Source organism: Pyrgilauda ruficollis, unplaced genomic scaffold, assembly GCF_017590135.1.
Source record: "Pyrgilauda ruficollis isolate IOZ18807 unplaced genomic scaffold, ASM1759013v1 scaffold139, whole genome shotgun sequence".
NCBI lineage: Eukaryota > Metazoa > Chordata > Aves > Passeriformes > Passeridae > Pyrgilauda > Pyrgilauda ruficollis.
This window is the reverse complement of record NW_024512432.1, coordinates 31776-46411: the sequence shown is the minus strand read 5'-3', so window position 1 is coordinate 46411 and position 14636 is coordinate 31776. Positions and strand designations below refer to the sequence as shown.

The 14636-nt window shown below is 47.4% G+C and overlaps 1 protein-coding gene across 1 annotated transcript in view; it reads left to right on the top strand.

The window, feature by feature from the left end:
• Window positions 1-14636, top strand: part of FRAS1 (Fraser extracellular matrix complex subunit 1) — a 103337-nt gene that overhangs the window by 61303 nt on the left and 27398 nt on the right. Inside the window, exons 21-31 of the mRNA XM_041459628.1 lie at window positions 780-926; window positions 3752-3898; window positions 4540-4680; window positions 4771-4911; window positions 5155-5298; window positions 5638-5905; window positions 7132-7216; window positions 8895-9209; window positions 11463-11616; window positions 13354-13532; window positions 14433-14549. Of these exons, the coding sequence (XP_041315562.1) occupies window positions 780-926; window positions 3752-3898; window positions 4540-4680; window positions 4771-4911; window positions 5155-5298; window positions 5638-5905; window positions 7132-7216; window positions 8895-9209; window positions 11463-11616; window positions 13354-13532; window positions 14433-14549 (1838 nt within the window). The remainder of the gene's footprint in view (window positions 1-779; window positions 927-3751; window positions 3899-4539; window positions 4681-4770; window positions 4912-5154; window positions 5299-5637; window positions 5906-7131; window positions 7217-8894; window positions 9210-11462; window positions 11617-13353; window positions 13533-14432; window positions 14550-14636) is intronic.

Sequence of the window (14636 nt, the reverse complement as noted above, 5' to 3'; positions counted from 1 at the left end):
TTTTTCAGACTATGTCAAAACCTGTAGGACATTTTGTTCTGCCTTTTAAGATCCCCAGCACAGCTCAGTGTGGTTGCTTCTCATCCCTTTGCCCACTCTCATGATTAATTTTACACCTATCATGATAGGTGTAATGATGGCATCAATCTTTAAATAAAGGCCTGTCAAGAAGTAAAAGAGACTAATCATTTTCTATGTAACCTCTCTGGAGAAAGTAATAGGGTACATTGGCCTCAGCCACTGTGATATTTTAAATCCCTTTGGTCAGACTAAGAAATGAGCCTGGAAAGTCGTGAGGGAAATGTGGAGAGGGTGCATGGGGAGGTAGTCTGGTCTCCATCAGTGCAATTCCTGGTGAAGGGATGGATGTGAATCTTCAGGAAAGTGTGGAGCTGTTAGAAAAGCACTAGATGGTTCCTGCACAGACAAAGAGGCTCTAACCTGAAGCTAGCTGGGAGAAAGCATGAGGAGGAGATAGGTAGTAGCCCTTTTTTCACTCTTCTCTGTTAGACAGGTCCTGGCCACATCCTGCAAGGGTTTTTCTTAAGAAGGGAAGGCTGAAGAGAAGAGGTTAAAAAGAGAAAGAAAGGAGAGGATCCTTTCTTAGGCACTGTGCACCACTGAAGCCTTAGACTTGGCAGGACTTGTGGTGCTCACCATCCCTGCTCCCGGTCTCCGAGAGTCTTTCTGCTGAAGCCTGTGACACTTGCCCTGAGACCTGCTTTTCCTTGAGCAGAAGCCCTTTTGTTTTTGTTTTTTTTTTTTTGCTGTCCCTGCAGGATGCCACCCTTCCTGTAAGAGCTGCACTGGCGAGGGTCCCTTGTCCTGCTCGTCCTGCAGCGCCGGCCTGGTTCTGTCGCACACGGGCGCGTGCGCTCCGCTCTGCTCCCTGGGGTACTACAGCGATGACAGGCACGCCTGCAGACGTGAGTGCCTCTCTCCCCCAGCCCTCTCTCCTTTCCACGGTGCCTTTTCCAACCTGGCTTTTCTTGCTCCTTTGCTCGCTGTGGCTGTTGCCCGGAAAAGAAAGGTTTCGGGTGCCTGAAAACGTGGTGGGAGTTGACAGAGGTGATGAGCTGCCTCTGGAGCGGAGCCTGCAGCAGGGCTGAAACTTCTAAACAGTTGCAGTTTTGTTACTGACCTCGAAAGACAAGAGGCTTTGTGTCCTGCTGTAAAAATCTGCAGGAGCGTTTGTGTAGGTTTCCCTGTGATGAAAACTTGGCAAGTTGAGACCGGTTTTAATCAGTCCTTACTAAGGCAAACCCCCTCTCCTGCACTACCTGCCAGTACATGCCATGGGAGCTGCACTGTGGCATTTGTGTCCATTTCTCTTCATGTGAAACCCCAGGAGAAACGAGGTGCAGCTTGGTAGACACAGACCTGAGCTCATCCTAATGATCTGGTGGAATTAGTCTGGTATTAGGTTATGTTTTATCCTACTCTTGCTGTCCTATGTGAATCTCTCAGGGCCTCTCTTTTCCTTCATTGTTTTGTGTTCACTCTGGCCCTGGCTTATTCCTCTCAAAAATTATTTGGCTCGATGTTCCAAAATGCAAAATGGTATGGCCCAAATATACAAAATACTGGGAAAAGCCCTGCTTGAATTGTCCCAATATAATACACACACACCTAAAAATGAGTGAATGCTGAAGTGGTTTGGTCACTGTGAACCTGAGCACTCAGGTTAGAGAAGTCCTGCATTACCCTGATTTAAGTTCTCCCAAGTTATGATAAAATAACTCTGTTGCACTGAGTCCAGGTATCAGTGTCATCCTACCTAGACCCAATTTTGTCACTGATGAGGTCCTGTAGGAGGAAACTGAAGTGGTTGTCAGCTTTACCTGCCTTTTGTTGAAATAGATGGTTCTCCTGAAACTATTATTTCCATCTGATCAGCAGAAATGGAGACACCTTACATAAGTTCAAGGAAATAGCTGGAAGTACTTGTACCATTCTTCTGTTGTGGAAAAAAAAAAAAAAAAAGGATATTCAATAATAATAATTTAAAAGAAAGGAAAGTAATAAAAAATAGGAATTTAAAAAAAAAAGTTCTGGTTGGTTTCCTACAAGCTTAACAAAATGCTCAGTTTTCTCCTGCAGTGGGGACTCTCTTCTTGCTTGCTGCACCAGAATATCTCCCTTCCTAATTAACAAGCCCCTTTTTAATGAAAGCTTTCCTGTTGATAGCTCCTGCCTCAGGATATCAAGGTAGACTGGGAATGTTCCTGAGGCCTGCACCCTTCCTGAATTTGGTTCAGGGGCTCAACTGCAAATAGATTTTTTTTTTTTTTTTTTTTTTGCCAGCCAATTCAGCTACTCTAATCTCCTTATTGCAAATGGCTTTTAAAGAAGTGTTTGTAATCCTTGGAGCAGGGGGCTCAAGGCCAAGTGTGTTGGATTTTTGTCATTCCAAGTGTCACTTGTGCCTTTTCAAGTGCTGCTGATAAGCCAGGGAGATACAAATTGTCCCAGGCTGCTGGGAAACTGCCACTTGGAGGGAATGAAGATTGTTTAATCGGAGGTTGGCTGCCAGGCTGAGAAAATCTGGTCCCTCTTCAACGTTTATTTTAGTCTCTTTGCACTTTTGAGGAACTCGGGGTTGGAAGGAGGTTCAGAGAGATGCTGAGTGCACGTATGGGCTCTGGGAGATATTTTTGAGCTCAATGACATCCTGGCCCAGGAACAGTGAGAAGCTTAACGAGTCCTTCACGGGCTTAAAAATGCAGATACGGGGTCGTGCTGATAAAACAAGCAGACAGGTTTGCTTCCAGATACAGTTTTTGCTTACTCTTCTGGCATGCCTCCATGAGTAGCCAGATTTCCGTGGATTTAGACCTCATGTAGAATGTTTTACTGCATTTTTAATAGTTGGTTCTTTGGAGCACTTGAAAAATGTAATTTTTCCATGTAGTGTTCTTAAGTGAAGAAAAATGGGAGTGGCACCAGAGCACCTAAAAGCAGCTGCTTGATTCTTTAGGTAAACATTTTGCTAGAAATCATTTGTACATCAATAAAATGCAGACCTTCTGTGACATTTTTTAGCAAACTGTTTTAAAAAACACTGTGTTCTTGCTTCAGGGAGAGCAACGTGGGTATTTTCACATTTACTTTGGAGGTTTTTTGGTTCTAAAACTGTGTTTTGAATGAACATGTCAGTATTTATCACCCAAACTGTTAGTAGAGCCTCCTGCGAAGTTTAGTTCCTGGACATCAAAGAGGTGAGTTGAAATATTCTGAACCTCTGGACTTTGATCCTAGATTCAGTAAATCCCTGAATTATTTTTTTCCTGACATCTTTATTGCTCCCTGCAGCTCCAGAATTTCACACTGTGCTCAGATAAAAAGGTAGAAACGTTAAGTGAAATGAAATGGGCCTTTGGTCCCACCAAGGATTGCAGCAGTCTATTTTGCTCTCCAAATTTGTGTGTTTCTGGGTAAAGAGTTGCATGAAATGCAGGTTGCACAGAGGAAATTAAAAAAACCCCAAAAAACAGAGACAGGGAAAGTTCTTATTTGGGGATTTGGATTCAGGGTCAATATTTTACCCTGACCTGTCCAAAGGAAAGTAAGAAGCAGCGCGAGGGGACGTTCCAGCCTATTCCAAATGGAATGAGGCTCTTTACACTTTGGAGAACGTGAAAAGGAGCAAAACAAGCAAGAACCCTGGAGTCTGCACAGAGGACAAGAGGAGCAGCAAGGCTGCAGGGTAAGAACCTCAAGAATGAGCCTGGTTTTCCTTGTGTTCCCACAGCTTGCAGCAGCCAGTGCCGGAGCTGCGACTCGGCGGCCGGCTGCACGTCGTGCAGAGATGCAGCCAAGGTCCTGCTCTTTGGGGAGTGCCAGTACGAGAGCTGTGCTCAGCAGTATTACCTGGATTTTTCCACCAACACTTGCAGAGGTGAAAAATGCCTTGCTGGTTTCAAGGGAAAAAAAGAAAAAAAAAAAAAGGAAAGAGAAAAAGGAATAAATGCAAGCGCCTTAGAATCCGTTAGATGGCAGCGGGAGCTGTGCAGGTGGCCTGCTTTAAAAAGGGTGTAGGAAGGGGAAAATTGTTCAGTGACAGGTTGCTTGCAAGGTTTCTGCAGGTTTTTTTTGGTTTTTAGGCAGCCTGCTGTCACATACTTGAGCCTTTCAGTGGAACAAGATGATTGCAAATCGCTCTCTTGTAAATGATTTTGTAACTGAGCCAGCAAAGTTTTCAGGGGTCAGGTCCAGCAATTCATTTAGTCACGGGTCAGCTGATAACGAGTGAGCTTGCCAGGCTAAGTCTCCTTTCTGGGGCTTATCTGGCCTCCTGTACTTACCTGTCTCTCTCTCTGTTTTACTAAATCCTGTATCACCGGATGGCTGCAGAAACAGCAGTTTGGAGTGATTTAAAAGACACGTGACTTGAAAGATTTCCAGAACTCCCCAGCAGAGTGTTCCGTGGTGGAAATAAGTGATGCCTTCCCACAGCTTGTAGACCCCAAGTGCTAAGCCCTTGTGCAGGGTGAGCACCCCAGAAAGGGCTGCCCTGAAGTGATTTTTGTTTTCTTCCAGAGTGTGACTGGAGCTGTAACGCCTGCAAAGGTCCCCAGAGGACTGACTGCCTGCAGTGCATGGAAGGCCACGTTCTCCACGAAGGAGCTTGTGTGGAAGAGTGCCCTCCAGCTTTCTACCGGGAATCAGACACGTGCCAGAGTGAGTTTCCATGGAGCGTTCCCTCCAGCGCGTTTCCCTGCTTGTCTCCCAAGAGCTGCCAGGCCGAGCTCTCTGCCTGTGTCTCTCCAGGGTGTGATCAGCCCTGCCTTCGGTGCCACCAAGCAGACAAGTGCAGCCTTTGCCCAGCCCCGTTCTTCCTCCTGGGCAGTGCTTGTGTTCCCAAATGCGGGCACAGATACCACGCGGACGAGGCACAGCGCGAGTGCGCAGGTGAGCACGGCGAGCTTGGTGCAGGCACGGTGGGCAAATGAGGAAGGAACTGCTTGCCAACTTTTATCATAACTCTTTGCCCACTGTCTTGACTCTTTTTGTCGGGTAGGTGAGACACACACAGTGGTGTTTCTGCTCTGAGCCTGGGGGCAGCTCTGCGTGCCAGTGGCTGCGCTGGTTTTGCAGTTTTGAGGCTTGAGGCTGGTTTTGTCTCAGTGGGGTTGTGCTTTCCATCCCATGCAGCTTGTCCTCCTGGATGCCTGGAGTGTGACAGTGGCAGCCTGTGCCACCTCTGTGACAGCAGCACGTTTCTGAAGAATAAGGTCTGTGTTTCTGCCTGTGGCCAGGGTTTCTATGGCAATCCACGGACCAGAGAGTGTGAAGAAGGTGAGTGTCTCTCAAGAGACAGCACCATTTATCTTCAGTGGAAAGCCAGTGACAAAATATCTTGGGGGAAATCCCTTCCTGAATGAAGTTGAGTGGTTACTTACCCATTCTTTATTCTAAATGAAGATTTACTAGTCTGTCTGCAGCTGGCTTTCACTTCTGTGATGGAGAAATCAAGGCGGGAAGTGATTTGCCCAAATCGTGGTGGGGATTGGGATGGATTGCAGTTCACCTGGGTCAGGAATGAACATGGCACCCAAAAAATAGTGCTGACAGGCATGATGCCAGCACAGCCCGTGGTGGTTCCTGCAGTAACACTTCTCCCTCCTTTCCCTTCAGCCAGCAGGCATCCCCGGAGCTCCCGTGCGAGCAGCACCCTCAGGGTGGGCATTGGCGGGGTGCAGCCCCTGGAGCTGGCCCTGCTGGGCTGTGATCCGGCCGGTTCCTCGGGGCAGCCGCTGTTCCAGGTGGCCAGCATTCCCTCCACCGGCCGGCTGGTGATGCTGCAGGACGGGCGGGAGCTGCCGCTGAGCCTCGGCCAGCGCTTCAGCTGCCGCGACCTGCGGGACAGGAGGGTCCGCTTCGTGCACGGCAGGGAAGAGCCCAGGTGACTCGGGGGAAGCTGCTTTCCTGAGCTCTTGCCTCACCAAAAAAATTGTTGTATCTTGAGAATGGGTATTTCCTCTTCCCTTGGAAGCGTTCCCACTGCTGCTGAATCGACTTCCAGCACACTTACACTGTACCGTAGTGTAACTGGTGCTGCAAAACTTCTCAGTTCGTGGCAGAAGAGGTCACTGTGACCCAACTCCCAAACCTTCTGTGCTTTTGGGGTGCAGGAATCTGTCCCATCTTCAGGACACTCAGCTGAGAGTTAAAAACTGGCATATTAGTCTGATTGTTGCCACAGTTTCTTGATTATTAGGAAGATGCTCGAGTGATGTCGCTGCTGTGCTCTCTGGCATAGTTTGCTTTCAGCCATTCCTTGTTTGCCTCCAGTGCCAGCACTGTTAGTACCCTGCAATAATTAGTGGTGATTAGTAGCTGGCAAAGCTCACACTGCAAAGGATGTTGCAGGGAAGCAGATTTTTCCTGCAGCCAGGCAATAAGCCAGCCACCCTGCCAAATCTCACACTTGATTTGCATCACCATAAAACCTTGGCACCAGAGTGACGTGGGTGGAACTGTTCTAAATTTCTGGCTGTATAAATCAGGGAGGTCTTCCACCTAAAAAAGATCTGAAGAAGACTTTCAGGGTGTCCTGATGCCAAGGGTTATCTGGTGTTCACCAGACTTCAGGCATATGTTCCTGTATCCTGCTTTTTTTTTTTTTTTTCAGTCTACTTGGTAGTCACCATGAAATGTCAGCATCTTGTCTTGAGACACAAAGCTGCTTTATTACTAAATATTACTCTATTTATTATTTATACTGATACTTTAAACTTCAAGATGTTTGGGTGGCATCACTGAAAAGTGAATGGGAAGAGAGATTCCTGGCAAGTCCTGAAGGCAGACAAGTGAAGTTTTTCTTTAGCAGCAAGTGGCTGGCATTTAGAATTGGCACTTGATCTTGGGGATGCCATCCAGTGTTACTCAAAGGGAGATGAGGGTATATTATCACACAGCTAAAGGTGGTTTATTGCCTGTTGTGACTGTTGTGAATCTTCAGGAAAAAATACTATAAAAACGTAATTGAAGAAAACTTGAGCTAAAGCTTCTGTCACTGAGCCAGTCATTTTTGCTGAATATATAATGTTCTTATCATTACTGAGTCCTGGAAGAGTACTTCATTAATTTATATTATCCTGTATTTTGGCTTGTTGGGAACCTGTTTAGGAAAGGACAGTTTTCCTTGAAGGTCAGTGACCAACAGTCATTCTCCCACCTGGAGGTGATCAACATTCAAGCCTTCTCAACACAGGTAACAAAGCCTGGAAACAACCCCAAATTTGGTACCATTTGAAGCCTGGTTTCTTGCAGGGATAACAAAGGAGCTGGGCAGAACTTGAGCAGGGGCTCAGATCAGGCAAATTGGGCTCAGCTCTCCCTTAGGGGCAGCAGCCAAGAGTCACACGGAGGAGAGGGGCTTGGGGAATTGACTGGAAAGGTTTGCCTGTGTAATTTTGCCTGTGCAGAGAGTGGCAGCTGTGCAATCATCAGCTGTGCAATTATCAGCGAGGGCTGAGGAATCCCTACTGCTCCAATTATCCTTTGGATCTGCTGATGCTCCAGTTCAGCCTCTTGCTGCAGGCCAGTTGGGCCAGGATTGATCCCAATGGCAGGAGAGCTTTGACCCTCAAGTTCAATGCTCTGTTCTGGGACAGCTGGGAATTAAATCAGCGTGAGCTGTTTAAACTTAAACTTCTCACCATTTCTGGGCAAGGTGATGGTACTGCCAAGTGTGTGTTTGTCTCCTGTATTATTGTTATTTAAAGTTTGTGGCACAACATATGGGTCTCACCTCGGGGAGGGTACAAGCACCTGAACGGGTTCCAGGTTTCCAGGGAGGCTTTGCAGCTTGCACTGAGCTTTTTTCCAGTGTGGAAAGCTCGATCAGGAGTTGTGACTACTTGGCATATCCTTACAAATAGAGACCCTAAAGTGCAAAAGAGAATCTGCTGCTCTTAAGGCCCATTTACATCCTCAGAGGGGCACCAAATGACTTGACACTTCTAGTGCTGGCTCCTTCCTGCCTACAAGCCTGGCTCAGCCCCCACCCTCACCATGGGTAATTTATATTCCATAGCAGTCGTTCCCATAACTTCTGGAAATTAGAAGTGCTCTAGTTTGTCCTTTAGAATAAGACAAACTGTGGGTTTGGATCCTGCCGTGTGTATATTGATTCTGGCTGGTGCTGAGATCTTGGCTCAGCCTAATCTCTTGTTTGCCTCAGTAGGACGTTCACCTAAGCAAGAGCTGCAGTCACTGCCCCAGAATACTTAAGTGAGGTTTAATGATAGGAATTCTGGCTGTTGGTCCCTAATAACCCTGGGAAGTCGTGCACAGGTGAGGTGGCTCCCTGATGGATGTTCCCAGGGCTTTGACTTTGTCTCTGTGGGAACACCTCCCTCCTGAGGCAGTGCATTACCCATGGCAAATGGTGTTTATTGGGATCAATAGACACTGCAGATTGAAACTTTTCTTGATGACAAAGAACTGGAGAACTAATTTAAACCAGCAGAAATATGGCCTCTAGCAGGTTTTTGGTATAAGTTGAGTAAGGCTGTGGGGAGTGATGGAAATGAAATAAATACTGATGATGAAGACACCTGGTTTTGCTGTCATCTCAAAAGGCTCATGAGGATCAGCTAGAGTCAGATGCTTGCTATATAAATGTCCAAAGTTTTTGCATTTCCTAAGCCAAATGTGGTATGAGAATCTTCTTTTAATGGGACTAATTAAGTTTAAATGCTAAATATTATTAGATCTGCCCATGGGGGGAAAAGGTGTGGAGAGCAATTCTCTGCTGCTAAGAAATAGGAGAATTCCAGGGATGAAGTGAGCTGATGTCCTCATCCCCAAACTTTTAATTCCAGCCTTTGATCATGATCCAATCTCCCAGGCTCAGCACACACCTCAGAGCTGCTTTTGTGTTCCAGGCGCCGTACGTGTTCAGGAACGAGCCCCTCCTCGTCGGCAGGGGGGAAACCGGGACGATATCGGAGCTGGTGCTCGGCGTGGGGGACAGTGACAACCCTCAGGACGTGGTGCTGGTGGTCCTGGAGCCCCCGCGCCACGGGAGGCTGCTCGGGGCCCCTGGGGACCCTGCCACCTTCCGCCTGGGTGACCTCGCGGGCGGGCGGCTGCGCTACGCCCACGACGGCTCCGACAGCCGGCAGGACGCGGCTCTGCTGCAAGTGAGCGACGGGTACCACTTCCAGAACATCCTGCTCCACATCAGGATTGCTCCCGAGGTATGTGCAGGCGCACAGAGAGGCTGGAGAAGTGCTGCTCTGACCCTGAGGTGTCGCTAATGCCGAGTAGCCAGCTGGAGGAAGTAGCGGATCACTTGGGTTTTGGAGGTCGCCCAAGTTTTTGGTTTGTGACAGCTCCACTTGTGCAGCTTTGATGATTCGAAGTCCATAGTTACTTGATAAAAGGTAATAAACTGCAATAAAGCAGAAGGAGAAAAAGCTGAAGATATCTTCATTCCTTACTAATGTGAAAGAGTAGCAAGAAGTAGAGCTGTCATTAGAGCTGTCGTTAGAGAAGGTCGCGGTTTGCAATCTTTTGTGCAGAGATCTGACACAGTGTCTTGGAGTCCCACCCCTTGGGAAGGAGCTAGGGGGAGATGACATTGCCCCTCTTTGGCCCTCTCTGCTGTGTGAGATGTCTTTCACAGCAGCTTGGGCAGGACAATTTGAGGGAGCTGGGCGAGCGCTCCGTGCGGCCTTGGAGCTCTGCACAAGGAGGCCCTGGTCCCATTTGGACCCTGCAGGTTCCCCTAAAGCTATGGCAGTAACTAATGTTAATTAGTGCTGTGACTCACACAGCAGTCTGGGGATGAGAAAGGAATTGCTTTCAAGGCTGGTGCTGGTATTAGACTCCTGGAATGAGAGGAGCCCTGCCTGTGGTTTTCACCCAGACCGCTTCCATGGCCCTAAGGAGCCTGAACAGGATCACAAGGGCTGTGGAAATGCTTGGACACCACTCTGTGTTCATTGTAACACCTTTTGTCCCCCACTGCTGATTAAGCAGGTTCTTGTAAATGCCAGTGAGGGTGAATTGCTGAGAGTGGTTTCTTTTATTATCCTATTTTGTGCTCCCTTGTCTCTCCTTATCGTTCCACATTTCTCTGTGCAGCACTTGGCTGCGGAGGAGAATGAAGGTGGTGACAGAGGTGAGAGCAGGGCAGCTTTTAGGGCTTTTTCCAGTCCCTTATGGTTGCTAATGGCTGCATTTTCCCATCCAGACCCTTTGCTGGCACTGTTGCAGTCTGAACAGGGACATGGAAGCCTTTCTTTTCTGAGAGGCCAGGGGGAACACAGACAAAAAAGGCAAAAGATGTTTAGTTAAGGGGTACCCCAGACCTCTAGAGATCCAGCAAAGAGAGGCCTCCAAGGTATTTTCAAGGCAGCTGACCTTGCCCTGCCTGGGAGCAGGTAGATGAAAACACTTTTACATGTTAAAAATATTTTAAAAATAGATTAGCAAGCAAAAAGAGCTGTCTCATGAGTCTGCTCTTATTAACAAGCAGCATCAAAGCCATGTGGGAATGGTATCACAACGTGCTGGATGGGTTTAATGTGGCCAGTGAAGGAACACTCAGTCATTTAGTGACCCAAGAGGTGAAGCTTTCCATGTTTATAACAAACCCACAGTGTAAGTGGAGTACAAATCAGGTGGGTGACAAAAGGAGGTCAGAAATCATCCTGTAATGGGGTTCCTTTTCACAAACTTCTTTGTAGCTCTCTCTCCTGTCTCTGTGGCAGATCCAGAAGAACACAGCAGTGAGTTATTTATCAGTTTGGGGGCTGATTATGTGGAGCAGCAAATGAGGAGAGAGGTGATCCCTTAGATGGAGCAGTCAGGATTTTGACTAATCACACAGTTCAAGGTGAACTGCAGCCACAGCCAGTTTCAAGGTGAATGTGCAGAAATCCAGAAAAGAGTCATATTTACAGCAGCTGGGCTTATAAGAAAGAGCCATGGCATGGAAGAGGTCGTGGGGATTCTGGTGACCTGTCCAACAAAGCAAATTAAAGCCAAAAAGGGCTGATATAATCCTTGAATGCCAGAGTAGTGTTACTGAAATAAGAGGGAACTGTAGTGAAACTATTACTGCAATCCAGTGCTGACATCCACATTTCAGGAAGCTTAAATTAATATTGGTCAAAAAAATTAAAAAAAAAAACCCACAGGAATAGTTTGAAGGTTAGGAAACCCACAGAGTAACTAAAGACTTGGGTGGATGCTCAGAAAGAATGAAGATGGTGGTAAAAGACAAAATTGTGGAGGAAGACTTGGGTCAGCAGCAGGAAATTAGGAATTAGAGGACGAGGTCAGTTCTACAGGCTGGGAATGGGGTCTGAGGGATACAGCAGAAGGATCCACAAGCATTTCTTCAAGCAGACAACCAGGAATGCTTAACAAATTCCAGAATACTCTCCTTGATCCTTGGAAGTGCCATTGCAGTCATCCTTTTCCTGCTGTCCCCGTGCCTGCAGGGTGCCAGGAGCCCCCGGCTGGTGAGCAATTCCCTGGTGTGGGTGCCCCAGGGAGGCATGCTGCAGATCTCCAGGACAATCCTGCACGCCGAGCTGCCCGGGGCCCGGGACTCTGACATCACCTACACCATCACCAAGGAGCAGCCCACACATGGTAAATCCCCCTGGAGTCCTGCTGCCCGACAGCAGCACCCTTCCAGGGCGTTACGTGCACGTTTGGGGGAACAGTTCCTTAGAATGGTGGGCTGGCTGAGTGCTGCTGAACTCATCTTTGTCCACTTCTCACAGCAGTGCTGAGTAACAAAGCACTTGTGCCCTTCCTGACCATCTGTGTTGCTCCAGTGGTGGTGGAACCCTGGCATGTTTACAGCCCTGAGAGAGCAGAATCTCAGTGCCAAAAGATAATCCTGCACCGTGAATATCTGCATTTAGGAGCACAGAGCAGTATCTACCTGTAGAATCTGCTGAGCAGAAGCTTACCTTGAAGAATTCCCTAAATTTCCTGACTTTTGATTTAATTTGTCCCAGAGGAAGGGATTGCAGAAGAGGATTTGGTGATGTTGTTTGGATCTGTAGATAATTCTTGTCCCCAAATTCCTTCTGAGAGGCTCTGAGCTCAGCTTTCAGGGCAGTGACTTTGACCAGCAACCCCATGCTTAGGGAGGATCTTCTGGGCACAGGGTAGGGGGAGGTGTGGAAGGTTCTGGGATTTGGGACCGAGCTATAAATGGAGAGAAACAGGATGAAAAAGAGGTGTCATATGGAGGGAAAGGAAATATGGAAAGGAAAGAAAAATGCTCTTTCCTTACTCAGCATCACTATTTTCTTCACAAAAACCATGTCTTCAAATAACATGTTTTGCACTTCTAAGAAATGACACCACATTTAATTTGCTGACCCGGGAAAATTAGAAGGGGTCCCTCTAGCAACATCCATGTGGTTTTTTATTTCCTTTTGCTGGGAGGACAGGCTGGTTTCCATAACAGCTGCCAGCACCTGATGGAAGCAGAGATAATGAGAGTTTTGCATTTTAGAAGAGAAGTAATTAATTTGTATTTCCCCCTTAGTTTTCTGCAGATGAAGGTCTGTCTTCTCATTTTTAATAGGCATTTACATGAAAACAGGAATTTTTCCCTGAGGAGCTTGTCTCCTGCTGCCTAACCCTAACTAAAATTTATAGTCCTGTGTTTGTATCAACATAATTATTGCTGCTGTGATGAATTGCAGTAATATGAACAGGTTTGTAGCTGCAGGAAAAAGCAGGAGAAATCAATGATCTCCAGAATTTTATCTGAAATACCGTTTTGCAGAAAGGGAGGGAAAAAGTAAGAGAGAGAGAAATGTGAAAAATTGGTCCTGAATCCTGGAGGGCTTATCTGCCTAACTTAGTCTGTGAGTAATGGGAAAGATATTCATACCTATAGAAAATATAGAATTTGATTTTTGGATTTTTAGGGGAACTCCCATGAGCAAAACCATAAGATCTGGAATGTAATTAGGGTACTGATAAAGGAATTTTATCCCAGAGTTTGATGATGCAATGGAAGTGTGACATTCAGCATCTTGCTGGATTCCTTCTTTTTGTCGCTCCAACTTTTCAAGGGTGGTCTGGGGAAATGAAATGGGAGAGCTTCTGATGGACATAACAGAGTGATTAATTACCAATCAGCAGAATCATCAAGCCGTTTAACGGAATTAATTAGCAAGATTGCCCCATGTCACCGGGATGCCTCAATGTCCGCTGACGGCTTTCGGGCGCTCTGCTGCTGCTATTTCTGTCACTTGACACTGCGTGGAAAAAAGCTCTGAGAGGGTGGGCTTGGCTCTTTAGCTGGTGCCAGGGCCCCTCTTGCTGCCTGTGCTCTCCCGAGCTCCTCGCTGCCTTTCCCAGGGGAAGTGGTGCTGCTGGTGCCCATGGCGGCGGACGGCCCGGCGGACTCGTGGCGGCTGTTGCCCGACGGAAGAGCGGCCTCGCCCACGACCTCCTTCACCCAGCAGGACATCAGCGACGGCATCGTGTGGTACAGGCACTCGGGGGCTGAAGTAGAGAGCGACTCCTTCCAGTTCCAGGTATTCCTTGGCGTTCCGTGGCCTTTCCCTGGAAATGCCACGCGGCAGCTCTCTGAGTTTTAACAACGACGAGGATACGTGTGTGAATACACGCTGGCAAACACACCACCCTCTCATAAAACCTGGAATATTTACACCAAGTGAAAAGCATTCCAAGTGCCTTTTTAAAAATTGGTGAGCCCCAGAGCCACGCGGCCCTTGGTTTCTAAGCTAATAATTTCATGTTGGCTTCAGAGCCCTTCGTCTTGCAAACAGGCCAAAAGGTAGAAATACTCCCCAGCAGCTGGGAAACTGAAATAAATCCCCACTCCCCACAGGTTTAAGAGCCATAAAATTGCTCAGACAGGTCCTTGCTGTTTGCTGGGAGGGTTTCACAGCCTGCCCTCAGTAAGCTTACGTGAACACTGGCACGCAGTGTTTGTTACATCTGGTTTACAAGGCAGAAGCAATTACTGTAGCACCGCAGAGGCAATTAAGGTAATTTCTAAAGTAATTAACATAAGTGATAACGAGGAATTTGTGAGCGTCAGTGTTGAACAAGCTAATCTTTGGCTTAATTGCTGCATTCCTCTTGTAGACTATGCATTTTGCATGAGTTGAGTGTTTGGGTTTAGTATCTCGGAGCAGTAGCAACAAATGTACAGAGAGCTCAGAAAGGGAGCTGGGAATACCTGGTCACATCAGGAGACCATGGCACCCCTATCCATGTCCAAGCCTTCAACTTTGGGCTGGGACATTTCGAGGCCAACACGTTGTTTTCATCGGTTTTAGGATGGAGCAGGTGCAGCACGTGGCTAAAATGACATCATTCCTTTCATCAGAACTTACATTTCTATGCATTTTCTAAAAATAAAGCTTCAGGATGTTCACTTGTCCATTCCTGTGGCCTTTCCTTCCCAGGTGTCCAGCTCTGCCAGTCCACAAGCCAGCCTGGAAAGCCACGTGTTCAACGTTGCTGTTCTGCCCCAGACACCCAAGGCCCCTCAGCTTTCCCTCGGCTCCTCTCTGCACATGGCTGTAAGTGATAACACCACACACATGGCTGGAGTAGGAATGGGAAAAAAACAGATTAGAAGAGTGACTGGGGTGGGGGGTGCAGGAAAT